General features: G+C 42.0%; 1 protein-coding gene across 1 annotated transcript in view; it reads right to left on the reverse strand.

Moving 5' to 3' along the window:
• The window catches only part of LOC148014542 (pentatricopeptide repeat-containing protein At4g18520, chloroplastic-like), a 41,361-nt gene extending 34,055 nt beyond the window's left edge, over positions 1–7,306 (reverse strand). The window contains exons 1-2 of the mRNA XM_087666566.1: positions 7,163–7,306; positions 5,937–6,177 (exon numbers count right to left, since the gene is read on the reverse strand). Coding sequence (XP_087522692.1) covers positions 5,937–6,177; positions 7,163–7,306 — 385 coding nt within the window. The remainder of the gene's footprint in view (positions 1–5,936; positions 6,178–7,162) is intronic.
• Positions 7,307–23,872: the final 16,566 nt, after the last annotated feature.

Consider the following 23,872-nt stretch of genomic DNA (forward strand, 5'->3'; position numbering starts at 1 on the left):
GCAAAGTCCAGTGTTAAAATTGAAGAGATCAATGTTATGCAGCCTGAGAATGTTGATCATGATGATTATATCCTAGCAGCTTCTTCTAATGCTTCGCAGATGACAGAGATACACTCTATGCATGCACAGTGTTGGCTCTTGGACTCAAGTGTGTCCTTTCATGTGACACCTTGTCGAGAGTGGTTTCATTCATACTGTACTGTTTCGGGTTCTGTGTGCTTGGGTGATGATAGCTCTCTTGATATTGTGGGCATTGGTGATGTTAGGCTGCAGTTTCCTTCTGGCAACAGTTTTGTTATGTAGGATGTACATCATGTACCTGCTTTGACACGCAGTCTCATGTTAGTTGGATAGCTTGATGATGCAGGATATCATGTATATTTTGGAGACTCTGCATGGAAGATCACTCGTGTGGCAGACTTGTGATTGCGAACGGTGCCAAGGCTGGCAATCTCTACCCCTTGATTGTATCAGCTTCTTCCCTTTATCATGTTTTGTCTGTGGATTCTATCCCACATGTATCTCTTTGGCATGCCCGTTTGGGTCATATATCTTTGAAGCAAATGAAAATGCTTTAATGGTTTGGCTGAGCGGATGAATAGAATCATCCAAGAGCGTGCACGCAGTATGCTTAGCCATGCAGGCCTACCACAGAGCTTTTAGACTGAGGCAGTTAGTACAACTGTGCATGTCATAAACAGATCACCTTCTAATGGTTTGGATTTCTAGGTTGCAGAGGAGGTATGGACTGGAAAACCCCCCTCTTATGAGCATCTCTATGTCTTTAGATGTGAGGCATTTTGCCATGTGCCCAAGGACAAGAGAAGTAAGCTAGATCCCAAGAGTGTCAAATGCATTTTTCTTGGTTATGGGGATGTAGGCGAGATGGGTTACCGTCTCTGGGATCTGCAGGTGTGAAAAGTCATCCGCAATAATGATGTAGTCTTCCATGAAGACAAAATGCATAGGCAGCCTAAGAGAGTTGTTGAGATCTGCAGGGTCATATTTCAGGAGGAGCCAAGAGCTCTCGCACAGCCAGTTGGACAACCTACAGCTATAGCATATGCTCATGGTCAGGGTGTTGGACAGGCAGTTGGGCAGGCAGTAGAGCCTGCCGTGAGACGGTCTACTAGAGACAGACGTCCACCTAATAGATTTCAGTCCTCAATGCATTATGTCTTGGTTACAGATGCAAGAGAGCCTTTCACCTATGATGAGGCTATGCGCAAGGGTGACAGTCACTGCTGGGAGACGGCTATGTAGTCTGAGATAGACTCCATGCATAAGAATGACACTTGGGATTTGGTTTCCTTGCCTATGGGCAAGAAGGCTTTGCTATGCAAGTGGGTGTACAAGCTAAAAAGTATCCCTGGACACCCCAAGCTAGCATACAAGGCTAGATTGGTAGCAAAGGATTTTAAGCAGGAGCATGGTGTGGACTTTGATGAGGTATTTTCTCCTATGGTTAAGATGATCACCCTGCGCTTAGTCTTGGCTTTGGTTGCTCAGCTTGACTTGGATTTATACCAAATGGATGTCAAGACAGCTTTCTTACATGGGGACTTGCATGATGATATTTATATGGAGCAGCGTAAGGGCTTTGCAGAACCTGACAGGTAGCACCTAGTGTGCAAATTGAAGAAAAGTCTTTATGGCTTGAAACAGGCACCTAGGAGTGGTATCATAAGTTTGATGCCTTTATGCAGTCACAGGGCTATAGTAGGAGTGCTATGGATCTGTGTCTTTACATGAAGAAATCCCATGATGGTTCTTTATTGATTTTGGTACTCTATGTCGATGATATGCTGATAGCAAGGAAAGCTCATGATGAGCTAGATGCTCTTAAGGCTCAGCTCAAGAAGAGCTTTGAGATGAAAGATCTAGGACAGGCCACTCACATACTTGGTATGCGCATTAGATGCAACAGGCATCAAGGACTCCTCCACTTGTCACAGAGGGAGTACATTCATAAAGTCCTTGAGCACTTCCGCATGCAGGACGTAAAGCCTATTGGCTATCCATTGCCTTCTTATGTGAAGGTATCATAGGCTAATTGTCTGCAGACAAATGATGAGAAAAGGGCCAAGATGGCCAAGATTCCCTATGCATCCGCAGTGGGCAGTCTTATGTATGCCATGATAGCCACTCGTCCAGATATTGCCTTTGTAGTTGGTATTGTGGCATACTATATGGCTAAACTTGGCAAGAAGTATTGGGATGCCATAAAGGGTATCATGAGGTACTTGAAGGGCACTACAGATATGTGCATATGCTATGGCAGCCAGGATACAAGAGTCGTGGGGTACACTGACTCTGATTATGCAGGACATGTAGATAGTAGGAAGTCCACTTCCGGCTATGTATTCACCTATGCTGGAGGTGCTGTTTCTTAGATGTCGAGGGTGCACAAATGCACGGCCCTTTCTACTACAAAGGCCAAGTATGTTGCAGCCACTGAGGCTTGCAAGGAGGCCATTTAGTTACTGACCTTGGTATTGATGCTATCCCTACACTGCATTCGGATTCTATGAGTGCTATTCAGTTAGCCAAGAATCCGGTCTTCCATGCGAAGATGAAACACATTGAGGTAAGGTATCACTTCATATGTTGTTGAGGACAAGTCTGTTGATCTTGTCAAGATATCGACTGACAAGAATCCTGCAGATCTGCTCACGAAAAGCCTTTCTACAGAGCGCTTTGCCTTCCTCAAGAGGTGGATGGGTGTGGGATGAGATGACGTCTTTCCTCATCCTATTGTACATGTGTACATGTTGTACTGTCTTTTTTTCTTTTTCTTTTTCACTCCTCACTGGGGCAGATTCGCCTTTAAGTGGGAGGTTGTTGGGGGTAAAGGCGCCTCTGCCTAGCCACCCGTGTATTACTACATTGACAGTCACTGCCACTGCACACTGTAGGTGGCGGGCACCCGTCACCATCACTTTATTCTTTATTCTTTTAGTGACAGTTTGAATAAAGGAAGGCCCGGTCACACATTGTGACTGTTGGAGTTCCCATTTCTAGTCTCTCCCTTTCTCTTGCTCTCCCGCCATAGCTCTCGAGTCCAACCTTCGATCCGTCGCTCCCTTTCAATGCAATTACACGCACTTACAAATGCGCCATGCGAATATAAATTTGTTTTCAAAAAATTTGTGACTTTCTTTTCAAACCAGTGCTTTCCTATGTTTTTTTCATGTTTTCTGCAGTTCGAGCTCAACATCACTAATTATCTCTATCTATCACTTCATGAAGACAAGGAGGGAAGGAAATAAGAGTAAAAAGAGGAGGAAGAAAGAGCTAAAGAGTAAAGAAAAAGAGCCAAATAGCAACAAAGAGAAGAAGAATCAAGCAACCTACCAAGGGAAGGGAGGAGGAGGACAAGGAGAACCTAGCCACCACCTGTCGGAACAAGCAAAGAAGGTGAGTTTTTCTCTCTGTCTTCTCTATCGTGCACAAGATATAGTTTAACTAGTTTGGGAGACAGGTCAAACTCTAAGCAAGCTGAGAGTATTGTCCTGCACTTGAGGACCCAAACTATGTATATACTTCGGTGTAGATATTATGCGAGTGCTCGTGCATACTTAGATATTATGTAGGTAGAAGACGGCGGGCTAGTTTCTCATAACCATATGTGGATGAAGCAAATTTGTCCATGTTGAGAATAAGTACACATGAAGGTGTCTGCGACATCCTTGGCAATGTGACTACATGATGTATCATATTTGAACACAAGGATATGGCACCATCGGTAGCTGGGGGCTATTGGACCTGCATGATGAGGACAGTGTACTTCGCATGGCCATTTGTGTGGTGCTTACCACAATTGATTGCAATGGTACTAAGGCAGAGTGCAAGAGGGAATCGTGTGAATGGATTAGCGTGACAGGTCTAACCATAGACGAGACAAGCTCCCTAGGTATCTCCTGCTCTTGGTGTGCCCTGAACGATTGTGGTTTAAGGACCCCTATATGCTGTGCTATGATCGTGGGTGCCTGTTATCTTTTGGTTCTTTTTTTTTCTTTTTTCCATTTCTTTCTTCTTCTTTTTTTGGCTTGCCTGAGTACAACCATTGCAATATATTGAGGCTATCAGCCTTTCAATGGATTGGGAAATGTCAAGCTTCGAAGGCTCAGGAAATGGATATTACAATGACGATTGTAACCTAGCATCGTTGTTAGAGAAGAAGTTGTTGAGATGGGGAGATACACTTAAGATATTGCAAACCTCTTTGTGACACGTGATGTCGATATAATTCTGGTAACAACTATCGTGAGCCAACTGTAGAGCTTGACCCAGAAAGAGAGCGTAGCCTATGACTATGCTTTGGATCATACAATGTGGGTACTCGTAAAGGTGATTCTTTGCGTTCGACAGCGTGGTTTTGTCGTGGTTCTTTGTGAGATTGGTGGTCTTGCGATGACTTGGGCATTGAACACGTTCGTATGAAAACCTGTGTCATCCTGCATCCACTTGTCACTTCATGAGGGTATATGCAAGTCACATGCGTCAAGTACAACGGACAAATGCAATCATGTCAGGATATTACTTTTCAAAATCCTATGATGCTGATTGCGATGCCTATTCTAGTGCTTGTTAAAGACTTGACATATATTAGCAATAGGTGAGGAAAGTGTGTACAAGTGGGGAGCCTGCTTCTTTAACCATCAAAAGACAAAAAGTTATGGCAAGATGTGTTAGCTATATATAGTCTCTCTATATATACAGACTATATATAGCTAACAAGATGGCCTTTGTTAAGTTGCTTGCATATCGTAGGAGCTACTCTATTTGTACAAGGCGGGGTGAGTTTGAATGGTCAGGCGACTGAGGCTCTGCTGATGAGGGGCTCTTGTGAAGTTGGGCAGGGAAGATGTCGGCCGGGACCTGAATGGTATAGTCTTTGGCCGCAACCATGTCCAAAATGCTTTTGAACAATGCATCGAATTCTTCCTTGTCTCGAGCTGCCCTCTCCGCTTTCGAGCACCTGGTGCCCGAGCGTCTGTTGGGGGCCCACACATCGGGTGTTGCCACGCCTTGTGTGCTCCCTTGAGCTTCTATTCCCCTGGCATGGGGATTTTTTGGCCTACGTCTGGGGCGGTGTCGCTTGGGACCTTGTTTCTTTGCATACCTTTTGAGGCTAGGCACATAGCACACCGGCGGAGGAGCTTGTGTTGCATGCTCCCTTCGATGGCAAAGAGCGTCTTTGCAAGCCAGATGCCCTGGGTGCTCCATGTCTTCCACATAGGGGGACCTGCAAAATGTGAACCAAGGATTAGGCCTTGATATAGGAGAAAACCACTCGCATGGAAGGGATTATAGTGTGGGTTATCAAGCGCATATAACGAGGAGGGAAGGGGTGATGCATGCAGTGGTTGTAGTAGAGGGATGGCCCCTGTCCACACCCTCAGAGATGTTGGTCAAAGCTTCCTATGGTGGTGATGAGGGTTGCATGCCCTCCACCTAGAGGCGGTATTGGTCACACAACTTCTAAATGTGCGGTGAGAGGAGGACCTGAGGAGCTTAGCCTATTGAACCCAACTCTTCTCCCTGCGCTTGACTATCATTGCTTGTGGGTGTTGAAATTGTCTATGCACAAAATTCATTGTTTATTTATATACATATCTACGAATCCATGTCACTTTACAAGGATAAAAGCCAATTGTAGAACTCTGGATTGTACTGGAGCGTGCTGAATGCAAAGGATTGTAATCCCCCGACAGTCGATACAGCAAAGCTTGATTTGGTTGAATTTGATCTTCATGAGAGCTTACAGTAATAGCAATCCATGACAAATTGCAGTTATTTACAAGAGTAGAGTAATCAAATGTCTCAGCAGCTAATGCACTCAGTTTAAAATGACCAATTTTGTGCTCTGAAGTACATACTAGTATAGTAGCATAGCATAAGATGGAGCAGCAGCACTGGTCACTACTTGTTACCTCCGAGAGAGGAAGTAATGCTGAATATTATAGTGATGCAGATGGACGTAGCAAGACGAAGCCTGAGAGCACTGGTCGTGATCTTTCCAAAACTTCTTCCCCTTAGCTTCTCTATTGCAACAGTATCATCGATTACAGCTCCTCCCCAAATCCCGTACCTCCCTTCACCATCATCCCTGAATATGATAATTTGTGTTGGGCGACGATCTGAAACTGGGCGACGATCTGAAACTCCTGGCACCTGTTTACAATTGTTGTCGAATTCTTTCAACACTGAAATTCTCCCTCTAGACTTCCCTAGTAGTGTTCTTATCTCTTCCTGCAAGCATTCATTCTGTTGCAAAGCGGCTCTCTTCTCCTCCGTCAATCTTGTAGCCTGGGATTGGTACTCTGCCAGTTTTATTTTCGATCACCGAAGTCTTTTCCCCAAACTCCTAGAGGTTGTGATTTCCCAGTGGTTATTGTCCTCCCCTTCGATCCCTCTTCTTCGTCTTCACAATCAAGTTCTTTTCAAAATTTTCAATCTCCCTCAGTCTGCATCTGCACTTCAGGAACTGAACTCCCCTCTGCATCCAATAAAGATCGTTGCAATACACAATTGTTCCCTCCTTTTCTTCGTGTGCAGCATCTGACTCGTTGCCAACGTCGCACCTTTTCAGCAGTCCAGGCCTCTCCTTCACTGTGTTTCTTTGGTAGTATGTGACCTCGGCTTGAATTAGCAGAATTAATCGATCAGTACCTGTGGCTCGTCTAAAAGAAGAGAACTGTTAGCTCTCTCGTCATAGCTGCAATTCGATTTGTCATAGTTGCTATTCGATCCGTCGTCTTCAGTCTTCATCATCCTAATCAGAAATTAGCCCAATCGAGTTATAAGTCCTGTATATACTATGATTTGAAGTCCTTCCTTCTCCCTTTCACCCGTCGTATGTTTCTCATGCGCAGTGAGGAGATTGCCTGCCCCCTTCGCAATAGCCCGAGTGCGTCCTCTTCAATCATCAATCACCACTAACTCTCGCTTTACTAATCTTCTTCAAGCTTTTTCCTTTTCTTTTCGTCAGCTCACGACAATTCCCCATGTCCCTCTCAAAATAGTTTCCCTCCAAAAAGGCTCTTTCAAAAATTAGTCCTCTTTTGCTTTTTCTTTTTTTAATGCCCCCTTTGTCCTCTTCCCCAGCACAGATGTAGGCATAATGGTAGGCACTGCCAACCGATGGACATCAACTGACCAGTTCTGCATAACAAAAAGCTGAGAATGCTGCTGCTAAACTAGCAATTAAGAAAGATAGAGTTAAAGCTGGACCAGATCTTTCTCTGGCTACAGTACCAACAAGTACATACACTCTAGCTCCAATCGTTGATCCCACAACCATCTGCTAGCTTGTAGCCAACCCAACCAGTTTTGAAGCCTATGACAGCTCCAGTGGCAATCACAAAAACTAAAACACAAACATTGGCAAAAGTTACGGTTGCTTGCACAACTGCACTCTCTTTTATTCCAGCACATAGCAGAATAGTGACCACAATAACCAAGATGGCTGCATATGGATCAATCACTATACCAGTTGCAAAGAGCTCTCTCTGTACCAGCTAGGCAGGCAGTCTGTCTTTTCCTCCCAACAATAAGGCTAGATTGGGAGATATGCCACGTGCTACTACAGAGCCACCAACAGTATATTCCAAAATCAAAGCCCGGCCAATCAGCCATGCAGCCCCTTCATGCTCACCACTATGCCTTCAAACTTCTCTCCACTATACTCATACGCCGAAAATAAATGTAAACACAACAACTAAGTATGTACAAAGTATCAAATCACACACACAACTTTTGGGTGGTTTTCACACCTCGAATGCGCAGCAATATGACAACGTATGTGTTTTTGCAGTGTGGCCTTTTTGCCCTTGTTGGATAGATTGCCCCATTGAGGTTCTAGGGTCTCTGTTTATCTCTCTCCAATTCTCAGATGTCCAATTTTCAAGAGTCCGATTATTAGAATCGGACGTCCAATTTTGGGTTGGTCCGATCGGCCCAATGGTCATCCGATTGCTGGAATCGGACGTTCGATTTTGACAGGTGTCCAATTCTGAGTGGTCTGATTCCTTGTGTCCAATTTCCACGATCTGAGTGTCCTATTTTCAAAATCGGACGATTAAGTGTCCGGTCAGACAGGCAAAGGTAGTCCGATTTTGGGACTGGTCCGATTCTGGGAATCGGATCGAAAACGTGGTCCGATTTTCGAAGTCATATGGTTTTCGGAGAGGTCCAATTTTCGGAGTCGGACGGTCCAACTCCAAAGATAGGGCAATCCTATTCTGGGACTCAGACGACTGGTCCGACTGTACGGCCGACAGCTCGGAGTTGCATGCGACACCTCTAGGCTGACGTCTACTTCACCGAATCGTGCCGTGTCATCTAATTAGATGCAAAGCAACAGAGGGAAATGCCTAGCATACCTGAAAACGGTGTGGTGCTCGAATCGATTAGCATGTTGATGATCTCCATGCAGCTCTCTCTCTCTCTCTCTCCTTGGCTCTCAAGCTCACTCTCTTCTCAGAGGGCAGGATATCAAATGTGGCCTTTCCTGGTTCCCTGGGCCTCTTATTGCCCCATCTGAGTCTGCTGTGACCTCAGAGGTTAGTCTTCATACTCTTCCAACCAGAAATCTGAATTTGTGCCCCTATTTTCCTGTTTCAGCCTATTATACAACAACAGAAAACCCTATTGTTTTCCTTCTTTTTTCCTATCCTAACCTTAACCTAATGCAACGAAAATCAAAACTAGAGATGGAGATGGATGGTCCTACTCTAATATTCAACAACAAATTAAAAACCTACTTGCTAAGGAGATCGAATACCTCCTTAAACTCCCTCGCTTCCTACCTATCTACTTCAAGCACTGGTTCGGGGAAAACCCTACTGCAATGCTCGATTCGAAGCGCGCAAGCGCTCAAGGCTTAAATCCATTGGTCCTAGCAATGGAACCAAAATGTGGGAGCTTTCGCTCAACCACCAAGACCCACGGACCACTTATTGTTCAAGCGTTCCAAGCCGAGCACTAATGGCTACCTCTCACATAGCCGACACACCATCCATATCTACGAGTATAGTAAGCTTACCTCTATGCTGATCGAGTTACCTCCTCTCTCACGCACTCCGGTAGCTCCACGATCCAATTACAAGCTTCAAGCAAGCTCCATCCTCAAGCTCCATGCTCCAAGCCCCATTGCCGCGAGCAAGAGAAGAGAAGAGAAGAGAAGAGAAGAGAAGAGAATAAGAGAGGAGAAGATGGAGAGCTTCTCCTCCCCGGTCCCTCACCCTCACACACTCACTCCCTCACACTCTCACACTCCCTCCCTCATGCACAAGCTCAAGCAAGCAATAACAAGAAGAAAAAGAAGAAGAGGAGAGCCACTTTTGGCCACACACAAGAATGAGCTTCTCATTCACTTTTCAACTTTATATACAAAACCCTAAATCCATTTTGGGCGGTCATCCCCTTATCCCCTTTTTTACATGGCCGGCCGTGGCCTAGGCCATTTTTCCCATTGTCCTTCTATCTTCCTAGCTTCCTTTCCACCACCCGTCTACATTTACAAATTGCATGGGTGAGAGCCCGACGCTCCTTGAATTAAACCATGATGCACTTGCGCTCTTTTACAAAAGTATTGACTTGCGCTTTTCCTTGCGTGCCATTCTCCCTTATTTAGAACTTTTCTCCTTGTGTGTCTTTGTCTTTCGTTTCACTTTGCCTTGGCCTTTGTCTTCTGCTTTAGCTTTTCTAGATTTTCCACCTTCGTTCGTTTGAGGGTTAGCAATGACCATGACCATGTTTGAGGTCACAAGCACTAGAACTCGTCATGAAAAATGTTCCATCTTTATATATAAAATTTCATGTTCTACATTGTTTTGTTTTTAGTATAAAAATCTTCGAAATATGTATAAATGTTTCAGCATAGTACGTTCATCATGTGTTATTATCAATATATGGACTTTGGCTCTCCACATTCTTTTGCTTTCAGTATAATAATCTTTCTCTGTTTTCCCTAAGCATATAATTTGATGGGGGGAAAAAAAACCAGGTTTTTCATACTCTGTTTTTTCATGGAAATGTCTCCATAGCCTCGTATTCTCCTGGAAACAGTACACAATCATTGATACATGCATGGATGATGTTGTAGTGCATGCCCAGCTTTCGTAAAACATGTCACACATCATCACGAGACTCAAGCATGGTATTTGCAAGTAGTAATATATGATACTTTAGTAACCTTTTAAAAAAATCATAAAACACCTTGAAAAAGCACAAATTTTTTTAATGATAGTGTCGAAAATAAATCAACAAAGTGTACATAGAGGGTACCTGAATAACTCGGTCACACTCGCATCGCTCCACCTTTACTTTGCTTGCACACTTAAGAGTGCAAGCGATGTCTTCAGGTGAGATACTCGAAACCCATCAAATAATGGTATGAATGCTTTCTCTCTAAGTGAATTAGATATCTTGATATCCATATGCATCAATGCATTGATCATTGTCTCCATCTCAAGCTCTAAGTTTGTAGAAAATTCTAGAAAGCTGCCTTTCTCCTCTGGTATTGATGGTATAGATTGGATAGTACCTTCCAAGTGGTGGATTGGCTCAGGCACTCCATCTATCACATGCCCATAAACTCTTTTAACTAGACACAAAGGGTACACTCCTCCTTGAAATGAGACGTCACCTCTCTGTAATAAATTTTACGGCTACATCCAATGTTTTTGTATATGATATTAAATTAGTTTGGGAATACAATGCATGATTGATATACACTTTTCTTACCATTTGCTCAAAATCTAAAATCGTTTGATCAATGATCTCTGATTGAAACTCGCTGAAGCATCATACATGTTTCATAAACAATCGATGTTTTTTTCTAATTGCCAACTTACATTGAGAGCAAGGAAATGGGACACGTTGATTAAGATACGCCTTGCGATCTTGAACATCACGGCCTTCATCATTTTCCATTTGGTCTATGTTACGACAAACAATTTATTATTATTATTCTTCTTCTTTTTTTCATTTTTAAACTATTTAAGAAGGGATGTTTTTCTTGTAACTCAACAAATTTAACGTATATAAAGTTTCCACTTGCCTGCAGATGGACCTATAGTATGTAAAGTCTAATATGCTATGCATGGGGATGAGGGAGTAGCTATCCTATGTCAGAGTGTTTCCCGTTCCATCGTGGTATTGCACCAGACCACTACTACTACTAGTACTCACCTTCTCAAACACACCAAAGGTGCACCTTTAACAAAATCTCTCTCTTTTCTCTCTCTCTCTCTCTCTCTCTCTCTCTCTCTCTCTCTCTCTCTCTCTCTCTCTCTCTCTACTACCACTATCACTACCACTATCAGTACCACTACCACTGCCACTGCCACTGCCACTGCCACTGCCACTGCCACCACCACCACTGCCACTGCCACTGCCACCACCACCACCACCACCACCACCACCACTACTACTACTACTTCTTGCCTTTTTGAAGCGTTGAACACACCCAAGGTGCATCTGTAATAAAACATCTCTCTCTCTCTCTCTCTCTCTCTCTTCTACTACTACTACTACAAAAAAAAGAAAAGAAGAGATTAAAGAACTACTACTACTGCAACCACAACCACCACCACCATAAAAAAACAAGAAAAGAAGAGATTAAAGAACTACTACTACTACTACTACTACTACTAAAAACAAGAAAATAAGAAATTAAAGAACCACTACCACTACCACTACCACTACCACTACTACGAACAAGAAAAGAAAAATTTAAAGAACTACTACTACTACTACTACAAAGAAGAAAAGAAGAAATTAAAGAACAAGATCCTACCCTCTCTTTGTTTTTTATCCATTCATATATTCTCCTCTCTCCCTCCCCCTCTCTCTCTTTCTCTCTTTTTGTATTATGTTTCATGTTTATTCCTTCTCTCTCTCATTCATTCATTCTTTTTCTCTCTTCCTCTCCCTCTCTCATTTCCTCTCTTTCTCTCTTAGTACACATAATTTTTAAAAAAAACAAGCAAAAGAAAAGGAGAAAAAACAAAAACAAACCAAGAGGGAACAATGACTCACTGCAAAGGTCTAAGGATGGATTCGACGGCTCCTCTTCGCCTTTCATACACTTTCTCCTCTTCTTCGCAAACGGCAGCGGTGGCGGTGAGAAGCTCTCCTTCTCCTTCTTTTTCTCTTTCTCTCCCTCTCCCTCTCAAACGCATGATGTAGTTCACTCCCTCTTTCACTCTTACACGCAAAATGCCATGCTCAGGTTTTGGTCGACTTTTTTTCATCTGAGTACTGTCGCACTATTTGCATTGACATGCTAATATGTGTTGGAAATGGCCGTTGCTATTCTCCTATATCCCCTTGTAGTGTTTTGACATGATTTAGGTTACTATTACTAATTACATGCCATTTCTCGACTCAACAATATTAGCCAATTGGCATATTCTTAAGCCCTCCCGAATTTCCTTTTCTGTATGGAGACCTAAGGGGTCCATATTTTCTCTTATAGTACTTTCAAACAACACAGGATCTTAGGGAATTATCCCTAGACTTGATCTTGAATCATGTAGACCACAGAAGTAATGTTGACTTCATCAAAAGTGATTATCCCACTAGCAGGTTCAATAATTCTAAAGACAACTTAGACCAATGTTGATTTTTGACTCCCAATTCTTCCTACAACACCTATCTTATGTCCATTGGCTATTTCTAGGACTGATCCCTTTGATAGCCAATGGCATGAATGGACCTTTCAATGTTTTATGCTCATGTGTCCTCTATCAGGCCATTCTAGATATGGGACACTACCCGCTATTATTAAAGCCGGAGCTTCAATTCGAAAGCCGTGTGTATATCCCAATCTGTTCAGCTGCCACCAAGTACTTTGAATTTGTGTTGCAACGGTGTAGAGAATAATTAGAGAAGAGTTCTTAGAGGAGAGAGTCATGGTAGCTTTAGCACTAGTGCTTATTCCAGGTGTTAAAGGCTAAATGTCTTGATGTAATGCAGCTATGGGAAGCTTTGATTTTCTATGCTATAGTCGCTTGAAGAGCCCCACTATGATGCCAAGGATACCCAGGGCCAGAAGATTGAAATATCATAAGCAATAGTGATGTTGATTTAGTCTTGTTGGATAAAGAGAAGAAAGAGCGGATCACAATCAATGTAGAGTAATACGCTGAGACAAAGTAGCTCTTGATTTGAACATCACCCGCTTTGTTCCCTCACCAAATCATTGTGAAGGTTGATAATGGCAGCCTAATAGGAGGCCAATAATGAAGGAGGCAGATGACATATTTCGGCTGATATACGAATGTCAACGGAATTTTGAAGGCATTAACTGACACAGCGGCATTCATGGCTATCGGGCGTACATTAGCATGATCGGTTAGTTTATCATAGCAATAATGTCTCCATCTTAAGCTCCAAGTTTGTAGAAAATTCTAGCAGGCTGCCTTTCTCCTCTGGTATTGATGGTATAGATTGGATAGTACCTTCCAAGTGGTGGATTGGCTCAGGCACTCCATCCATCACATGCCCATAAACTCTTCTAACTGGACACAAAGGGTACACTCCTCCTTGAAATGAGACGTCACCTCTCTGTAATAAAATTTACGGCTACATCCAATGTTTTTGTATATGATATTCAATTAGTTTGGGAATACAATGCATGATTGATATACACTTTTCTTACCATTTGCTCAAAATCTAAAATCGTCTGATCAATGATCTCTGATTGAAACTCGCTGAAGCATCATACGTGTTTCATAAACAATCGATGTTCTTTTCTAATTGCCAACTTACATTGAGAGCAAGGACATGGGACACGTTGATTAAGATACGCCTTGCGATCTTGAACATCACCGCCTTCATCATTTTCCATTTGGTCTACGTTACGACAAACAATTTATTATTATTATTCTTATTTCTTTTTTCATTTTTAAATTATTTAAGAATGGATTTTTTTCTTGTAACTCAACAAATTTAACGTATATAAAGTTTTCACCTGCCTATAGATGGGCCTATAGTATGTAAAGTCTAATATGCTATGCATGGGGATGAGGGAGTAGCTATCCTATGTCAGAGTGTTTCCCGTTCCATCGTGGTATTGCGCCGGACCACTACTACTACTAGTACTCACCTTCTCAAACACACCAAAGGTGCACCTTTAACAAAACCTCTCTCTCTCTCTCTCTCTCTCTCTCTCTATCTCTCTCTCTTTACTACCACTACCACTACCACTACCACTACCACTACCACTACCACTACTACTACTACTACTTCTTGCCTTTTTGAAGCGTTGAACACACCCAAGGTGCATCTGTAACAAAACATCTCTCTCTCTCTCTCTCTCTCTCTCTCTCTTTGTCTCTCTCTCTTCTACTACTACTACTACAAAAAAAAGAAAAGAAGAGATTAAAGAACTACTACTACTGCAACCACAACCACCACCACCACCATAAAAAAACAAAAAAAGAAGAGATTAAAGAACTACTATTACTACTACTACTACTAAAAACAAGAAAATAAGAAATTAAAGAACCACTACCACTACCACTACTACGAACAAGAAAAGAAAAATTTAAAGAACTACTACTACTACTACTACTACAAAGAAGAAAAGAAGAAATTAAAGAACAAGATCCTACCCTCTCTTTGTTTTTTATCCATTCATCTATTCTCCTCTCTCCCTCCCCCTCTCTCTCTTTCTCTCTTTTTGTATTATGTTTCATGTTTATTCCTTCTCTCTCTCATTCTTTCTTTCTTTTTCTCTCTTCCTCTCCCTCTCTCATTTCCTCTCTTTCTCTCTTAGTACACATAATTTTAAAAAGAAACAAGCAAAAGAAAAGGAGAAAAAACAAAAACAAACCAAGAGGGAGCAATGACTCACTGCAAAGATTTGAGGTTGGATTCGACGGCTCCTCTTCGCCCTTCGTACACTTTCTCCTCTTCTTCGCAAACGGCAGCGGTGGCGGTGAGAAGCTCTCCTTCTCCTTCTTTTTCTCTTTCTCTCCCTCTCCCTCTCAAACACATGATGTAGTTCACTCCCTCTTTCACTCTTACACGCAAAATGCCACACTCAGGTTTTGGTCAGCTTTTTTTCATCTGAGTACTGTCGCTATTTGCATCGACACTGCTACTATCTGTCGGAAATGGCCGTTGCTATTCTCCTACATCCCCTTGTAGTGTTTTGACATGATTTAGGTTACTATTACTAATTACATGCCATTTCTCGACTCAACAATATTAGCTAGTTGGCATATTCTTAAGCCCTCCCAAATTTCCTTTTCTGTATGGAGACCTAAGGGGTCCATATTTTCTCTTATAGTACTTTCAAACAACACAGGATCTTAGGGAATTATCCCTAGACTTGATCTTGAATCGTGGAGACCACAGAAGTAATGTTGACTTCATCAGAAGTAATTATCCCACCAGCAGGTTCAATAATTCTAAAGACAACTTAGACCAATGTTGATTTTTGACTCCCAATTCTTCCTACAACACCTATCTTATGTCCATTGGCTATTTCTAGGACTGATCCCTTTGATAACCAATGGCATGAACGGACCTTTAAATCTTTTATGCTCATATGTCCTCTTTCAGGCCATTCTAGATATGGGACACTACCCTCTATTATTAAAGCCGGAGCTTCAATTTGAAAGCCGTGTGTATATCCCAATCTGTTCAGCTGCCACCAAGTACTTTGAATTTTTGTTGCAGCGGTGTAGAGAATAATTAGAGAAGAGTTCTTAGAGGAGAGAGTCATGGTAGCTTTAGCACTAGTGCTTATTCCAGGTGTTAAAGGCTAAATGTCTTGATGTAATGCAGCTATGGGAAGCTTTGATTTTCTATGCTGTAGTCGCTTGAAGAGCCCCACTATGATGCCAAGGATACCCAGGGCCAGAAGATTGAAATATCATAAGCAATAGTGATGTTGATTTAGTCTTGTTGGATAAAGAGAAGAAAGAGCGGATCACAATCAATGTAGAGTAATACGCTGAGACAAAGTAGCTCTTGATTTGAACATCACCCGCTTTGTTCCCTCACCAAATCATTGTGAAGGTTGATAATGACAGCCTAATAGGAGGCCAATAATGAAGGAGGCAGACGACATATTTCGGCTGATATACGAATGTCAACGGAATTTTCAAGGCATTAACTGACACAGCGGCATTCATGGCTATCGGGGCGTACATTAGCATGATCGGTTAGTTTGGTGTCAGGTTTTATTCTATGTCAACGGTATATGTAGTTGACATGGCGGCATACGTAGTCAACGGTATTGTAGGCAAAACTAATGGCATTATCACATCAATAATGGCAACGATAATGGCATCACTGAAGGTCAACGCAAGGCGGCAATCAACATTCTGCACAGCATTGATAGTGGCATTCCATAGTGTTGACTACTGAGGACTAGCAATAATGGTGACGGTATTGTGCAAGTGAAATGGCATTACGTTGACGAAGCAGACGGCGATTGATGAAGACGAGTACTGAAACACAGTACAATGTCTGATAATGCAAAAAATCACCAAATAGGACACGTAACTTGGCAGTGTTTTGACATACGGGCAATGAAGATGGTGGGTTCAATGTAAGGATGATGATGAATATTGGATTATACTTCAGCAATAACGTTCGAAAATGCTATATGGCGGCCGAAAATAATGAGTAGAAGGGTGGTTGCGTTAGTTAAACTCAAGGAAGCTTTAAAAAAAACCATCAAGGGTTTAACTTTGAAAAGAACGACAAGGCTTTTAGTTTCTTTGAAAAGCCGAAAACTGAAAACCTTAAAGCTTTTTGGAAATCATATCAACTTATGAGTATCTTGAAAAACTATATAAGGAGGCACTAGGGGTGCTCTCACAATATCCTATTTCTTGTCTCTTGTTGAGAGGTGCTTGGGCATCATCCTATTCTTCAAAGAGGCTTCTTGAAGAGAGGATTCTCGAATCTTCGAAGAGGCTTCTTGGAACTTAATAAGAGATCTTTGCCTTACTCTATTCTTCTTCTTGAAAATTTTCTTGCATAGTGTTCTTGCGACAAGCAATTCTCATGAAGGAGGGCTTCCATTTTGCCAAGCGTCCCTGTGACATGCATCTTTCCGTGAACTCACACACATTATCGCGCAATGTTGTGCTGCTACGCGCACACCGTGTAAAAAAATCTAGAGTGTGGCTTGCTTTTAGATTTAGAGAGCCAATGCCATTTTAGACATTAGTGTTAGTGTCCATGGTTCAAAAATATTTGATTTTAGTCAATTTTTTATATTCTAGATATTATCTCTTGTAAAAAAATCCAAAAAACTATAGACAACTTCTAGATTTGGATGACATGTAAAAGAAAGCATGTAGCTTTCAACTAATTTGAAAGGATTTCGGATTGGGCTACATTCAAAAAAGCCCTACGCGAAGAATTCTTCTTAGAAAACTCTGGCCTAATGACGAAGAAAAGTTTCACTGAATGGGTTGAAAAACCCAATAAAGGCTTAGCTTCAACAGCTCTATACCATTAGTTTGAAAGTAAATTTGGACAACTTGATGCTGAAGACCAACAAAGTATGGAAGGTCAGAAGATTGAATTATTCCTTAAGGCTGCAGATCCCATTCTACAAGAGAAGCTTGCTGATCGCCTAGAAGATGCTACCTCTGAATCAGGAGTTAAGATTGTATAGACAGATATTACTGATGCAATTAACATGATTGCTCGAAGAGAGCGAATGCGACTAAGATTGGGCTCTACTTCAACTTCAACAACTCCATTGATGGAGCTTGTTCCACCTTCAAAATCCCCTATCCTTTGACTAATCAACCAACTCTTTCTTCTTTTCTTTCTTCTAAAAATGATGTAATGGATGAACTCATTAAAAGCATGTGTGACCTTCATTTGAATCTTACAAAAATTAGTTCCAAAGTAGAGAAGCTGGATGTTAAAGTCGAAGAGCGAGGACAAGCATAAACTCAAAGACCCATGAGAGAAGGCTTTAAGAGGCGCTGTATTTAGTGTGGCAACCAACAACATGACAAGAGGGAGTGTTCTGCCTTCTATGAGGCTGAAGCACAGAAGCTCGTCTTTTGGAAAGATGAAAAAATTCATGCGGCTGAAATTGGTCTTCCACTGGAGCCAAATTTTGGCAATGGTGGAATGAAGAAAAGATTAGAAGATTTAGTTGTAAAGAATGCCTATACAGCAATTGATGCAGCTACCTATGGGTTGCAAATTGAGCCAATTAAATCAAGTTTGAAAGCATGTAAAGCTAATGTGCAATCTAAAGTATGGGTGTATGCACTAGATCAAATGGAATGTGGTAAAGAAGCCAAAGAAGAGTTGACTAACGCAGGTAGTATATTCGAGGAATAACTGGTTGAAAAGAACCAGTAGATTTTTTTTCTGCCTTTGCACATTTGGCTGACGTCAATCATAAATAAGTCTTGCTTAAAGAAAAGAGAAGAAGAAGAGAAGATGAACTAGGACCTTCCTCTTCTGGCCCTCCAAAACGGGTAACTAGAAGAACACTTGAACAACCAAAGCTTGCTGAAAATATAACTCCAAATCAAGAGATGAAAGATGCACCACAAACAAAGAAGACCAAAGAAAATAAGAAAGGCAAGCAACTAGGCTAAAAATTGCAGTCTCGCATAGAATCTGCAATCGATCTCAAACAAGAAGAACAAATTCTAGGAAGCAAAATTGAATTCACCTTAGGCAAAATTCTTCGAATTGCCAAACGTGAATTCCATGATGTAATTATTAATGTAATCAAAAGGAAAAGACAATATGTTGGTGATGAAGAAACAATACATGCTTTTTTGCAAGTTCTTCGAGTTTTTGTGCAGGATGAAGAGAAGCTGACTTCACAAGGAATTGAACTTGAAGCAGCTAAAGAATTAATTGCAGCAATTGAAGCTGAAGATAAAGAAAACATGATCAATGCACTAATTAAAGAAGTGAAAGCTAAAAATGTAATGGTTGGCTGGCCCAAATCAGTTGGACAACCCACCTCTAAAAAAGAAGGCCGTCTACAGCACATGCATGAGGAAGAAGAGGCTAGGTTCATTCCAAGCAGTCACTACTCACGTAGCATTGGGCAAGAGCAACAATAGAGACAGTCATCAAAATTGGAGAAAAAGAAACACCATGTATTGTACTCTTAGACCATGGCTGGGAGATAAACGTCATGGCAAGGGGTCTCTATGAAAGTTGTAGATGGCCCATAGATGTTGATCGAGGTTGGTGAATGAGAGCTACAAACAACTCTTCTAGAGAGTTACATACTGCATGTCCTAATGTGCAGGTAACTATTGGGGACATAAAAGACAATTTTCACTTTTTTGTTCAAGACTCTTGTAGTTACCCTATCATTCTTGGGCAACCTTACATTTCTGAAGCCCGCTTGGAAACAAAAGCTCGTGATGATGGTTCTTCCTATGCTCGAATCCAAAGCAAGGATAATAAACGAGCTGTCCAATTTCTTACTATGTGTGTTAACCATCATTGAAATAGAGATCGACTGCATGATTATCTTGTGCCTCCTAATGCCCGAGAATTCAAGGGTTTTCGGGCTGCACTACTATAAAGGGAGGCTATGGTAGTGCGTCATATAAAAAGATTGAACCTTCTCATGCAACAAAAACTGTGTCTCTAGAAAATTTATATGTATGTACAATCAATAGTATGGGCTATTATAAGTCTCTTTCGGCCATGACTAAGGTTGAAAGAAAATATTTATTTCATGTGAAAAGAGAGCTGAAAACTTATGACATAATGGCTGAAAATGAAGATATTTCGGGCTTTTTTTTTGACTAATTACTACTGACACATTGGCTGAAATATATGCAGCTGCTCATGTAGAAAATCAGGCAAAAAATCAGTCCATAGAAGTATGTACATTGGATTTTTATCAAACAATTCAAGAATTTGTTGAACAGGAAGACCATGGTTTACTCAACAAGACTAAAGCACAAGTGGAGACAAAATACAAGACAGTGGATAAGAAAGTCAAACCTATGGTAGTCCCACTGCCTCCTGCAAGTGAAGGGCTTGCTGATAGGGCAGCAAATCAGCCAAGTCTTCGTGATCCTTCCAACAGTGGTCACAAGTTCACATCTGAAAGTATAAAAGAGCTCAAAATAGGTGAAAACTCTTTCCTTTCATTGGGCTAAAAAACACTCTTTTATGCAAATGCTAATGAAACATGGAAAAGCTTTTGCATTTCAACCAAGTGAAATAGGCTGTGTGGATCTAAATATTATGGCTCCTATGGTCATTTTTACGGTCCCATATGTGCCTTGGAACCTCAAGCCCTTTCCCGTTCCAAGGGCACATCTGTCCAAATTATTGGAACTTCTAAATGAGAAGATCAAAATGAAGATTTTAGAATCTTCTTCAGCACCTTACTCAAATTGATGGTTTACTGTGCCTAAGAAAAATGGATCTTTACGATCCATTCAAGATCTACAGCCTGTCAATCGTGTCACAATCCAAAATATTGGTTTGGGTCCAATCATTGATGAGTTTGCTGAAGCTTTTGTAGGTAGAGCAATTTATTCTATGGGCAACCTATATTCAGGATATGACCAATTTCAGCTTTCATTAGAAATCCGAGAAATTTTCACAATGAAGACACCTTTTGGATTGGTCCGCATGTGCACTCTACCACAAGGTGTAGCAAACTCCGTAGCCCATATGATGAATGCCATGTACAAAGTCTTGAGGGACTTTATTCCACAACTTACTCTTCCATTTCTTGATGATGTACCTATCAAGGGATGTGAAGTCAATGAAAACAATGAGGAGCTTGACAAAGATAGTTGCAGAACATTTGTAGTTAACCATATTCATGATTGTGACAGGATTTTGATAAGGCTAGAAGAGGTACATCTTACCCTTTCTGGAGCTAAGTCGCTTTTTGGAGTAGAAGAAGTTCTAGTGGTCGATCATCTATGTGTCCCCTATGGACGCAAACCTTCTCCAATCAAGATAGATGCCATCAGCAACATGCAAGAAAAATGCACAAATGTTTAAAAGGTGAGAAGATTTCTTGGCGCATGTGTATTCTATCTCATATGGATACCACATTTTGCTTATGTAGCCGAAAATCTTTATCAATTATTAAGAAAATATCAAAGATTCTCTTGGAATAAAGAGCATACTCTCATTATGCATAAATTAAAGAAGCTATTAATTTCAGTCCCCACTCTCAAAAGGGCTGACTATTCAAATGGTCAACCCATCGTCCTTACTGTGGATACAAGTCCCATTGGGATAGGATGGGCTGTTGGCCAAGAGGATCTTGAAGGTAACAGGTATGCAATTCGTTTTGGAGCAAAAGTTCTCAATGAACGTCAAAGAAAGTATGCACAAGTAAAAAGGGAATCGTGGGGAGTTGTAACAGCATTAAAGTGTGAATGTGAATACTTTATAGGTGCTTTTGTAGTGGTAGAAACTGATTGTCTTCCTCTTGGGCATGATTGCCAACTACTCTACACCCGACATTGCTATGCTAAGATGGATTGCATATATTAAGTCTCTCAACCATGAATTAAAGCATATTGCAGGAAAGGCAAATCCAGTTGCTGACATTTTGCTGACATGCTATCACATGCAAGATATGATAATGAAAAAGAGCTGATGGAAGAAGATGAAGCTGAAGAATCTATACTTGCTGAATTTCATTCCATGGCTATTGAAAATACATTTTCAGTTGTTTACCGTGTTTACCATAGCACAGAGGAGTGGGAAAATGGAGCAGAGGAGCGGGAAAATGGAAAAAAGGAAATAGCAAAAAAGGTGCAGGATAAAAGAACAAAAAGGTGCCTTGACTGGTAACAGACCCTGAAAATTTTAAATGTTCGGGCACGACCCCCAGAAAGTCTCAGTGTCACCCCAAGAAAGCAAAAGAGTAAAAAGCGCACCATTAAATGTGGAAGCGCTCCCGAATCCTTGTAAAAGAGTGTCAGGCTTGCTCCTATGCAAATTGTACGCATTAGTTGGGAATAGGATAAATTAGAATGGTGGGAAATGAGAAATGGGCTTAGGCCAATGGCCGGCCATGTAAAAAAGGGGATGACCGCCCAAAGAAGGGAGGGCATGTATATAAAGTTCAAAAGTGAATGAGAAGCTCATTCTTGTGTGTGGAAAAAGATTCTTCTTCTTCTTCTCTTGTTTCTTGCCTTCTTTCTTGTGCTTGAGGAAGGGAGTGAGGGAGTGTGAGAGGGTGAGGGAGTGAGCCTGTGAGAGTGCAGGATCGTGGAGAAGAAGCTCTCCATCTCCTCTCTCTATCTTCTTCTCTTGTCTCGCGCGTGGCTATGGAGGATGCAGCTCATGGGAGAGGGATTGAGGTTGCTTGAGATTGCCACAAGGATCATGGAGCTATCAGTGTGCAAGAGAGAGGAGGGTACTCAATCAAGCATCAAGGTAAGCTCACTACACTCGTAAGGTAGGTATGGCGCGTCGGTTATGTGAGAGGTAGCCATGGCCGCTCGGCTTGAAATGCTTGATCAATAAGCGGTCCGTAGGTCTCGGGGTAGAGCTTGTAGTTCCCTTTCATTTTGGTTCCATTGCCGGGACGGACGGAATCGAGCCTTGAGCGCCGCGTGCATCAAATCAAGCATAGGAGTAGGGTCTTTGCCCGAAATGGTGCTTGAGATAGATAGGAGATTTAGGAGGTTTAATCGTTGGAACAAGTAAGTATTTTGAGTTTTTTTATGAGTGCTTGAGTAAGTAAATACAACCCATGCTTGGTTTTGCGATTTTTTGTTAGCATTAGATAGGATAGGATTAAGATTCGAAACTGAAATGGTAGGGTTTTTGCTGCTGTAAATCTGGTTGCAATAAGAAAAAGAAGGCAAAAATCGTGTTTTTTAAGGGAAAAATCGCAACAGGAAAAGGCTCTAAGGTTAGAGAGTGGTTGGGCAATGCTATGTAAGGCTAGGGTAAAGGGAGAAAAGCTCATTTGCATTCTGACTTAGTTGAGAGAGAGCAAGAGAGAGTGAGAGAGCTACAGGCATAGGAGAGGAGCGGACGCCCTTCGATCACACTTCCAGGGTGCTACAGGTATACAAATCTCTTCCCTCGCATGCCCTTGTGTGTATTTAACAGCCTAGAATAGCTAATCATCAACATAACACTAGATTCGTCACCATTTTCATTGTTGGAAGTGCGCGGACCCCGACGCGTTCAGACGTCCGAACCCCAGAATCGAGCAGTTGGCTGCCCTGAACCTAGGGTTCGGCATTCGGCCTTCGGGCATTCGGCCACGTGCCATTCGGGCTTCGAGCTTTGGCTGCCCAAACGAAGGCCTTCGAGCTTCGGAGTTTGGCCTTTGGGCCATCTAGCCATTCGGCCCAACTCGAGTTCGGGCCTTCAGACTCGGCCATTCGGCCTTCGACCTGACCGAACGAGACATTCGGACTTCGGCGGTTCGGACGCCGATTCTGGGATTCAGACCCTGCCATTCGGGCCAATTTTGGCCGAACGCATTTTTGATATTAATTTAATAATTTAAGCCTAGACCCGCATTGCCGACACTAGTGCGACCCTGTAGGTGCGAGAAAATCATAGAAAACTTGGCCATGTGGCTGGAAACCTAGGAGAGTGTGTTGTCCCAGCCTAGTCGCAACAGCAGACCAGACATCAGACCCCCACATACTTGAGAGACACCGCAGAGACCCAGGTTTGAACCAGCCAGTTGTGTGCTGACCTCATACCCAGTGGCCAAGAGCTGAAGGTAGCATTGACATCGCACTTGAGTGCCGTAATACCACACACACAATAGGCCACATTGGTTGTGCACTGAAAGAGCAGAAAGCCTGATTTCGCACCGAACGCACAGACACCACACTGAGTGTACATAATTTGAGGATCGGTTGTAATAACAAGGAATACATTC

Source organism: Lygodium microphyllum, chromosome 25 (assembly GCF_053477565.2).
Source record: "Lygodium microphyllum isolate KBCC chromosome 25, Lygodium_microphyllum_v1.1.10, whole genome shotgun sequence".
NCBI classification, from domain to species: Eukaryota; Viridiplantae; Streptophyta; class Polypodiopsida; order Schizaeales; family Lygodiaceae; genus Lygodium; species Lygodium microphyllum.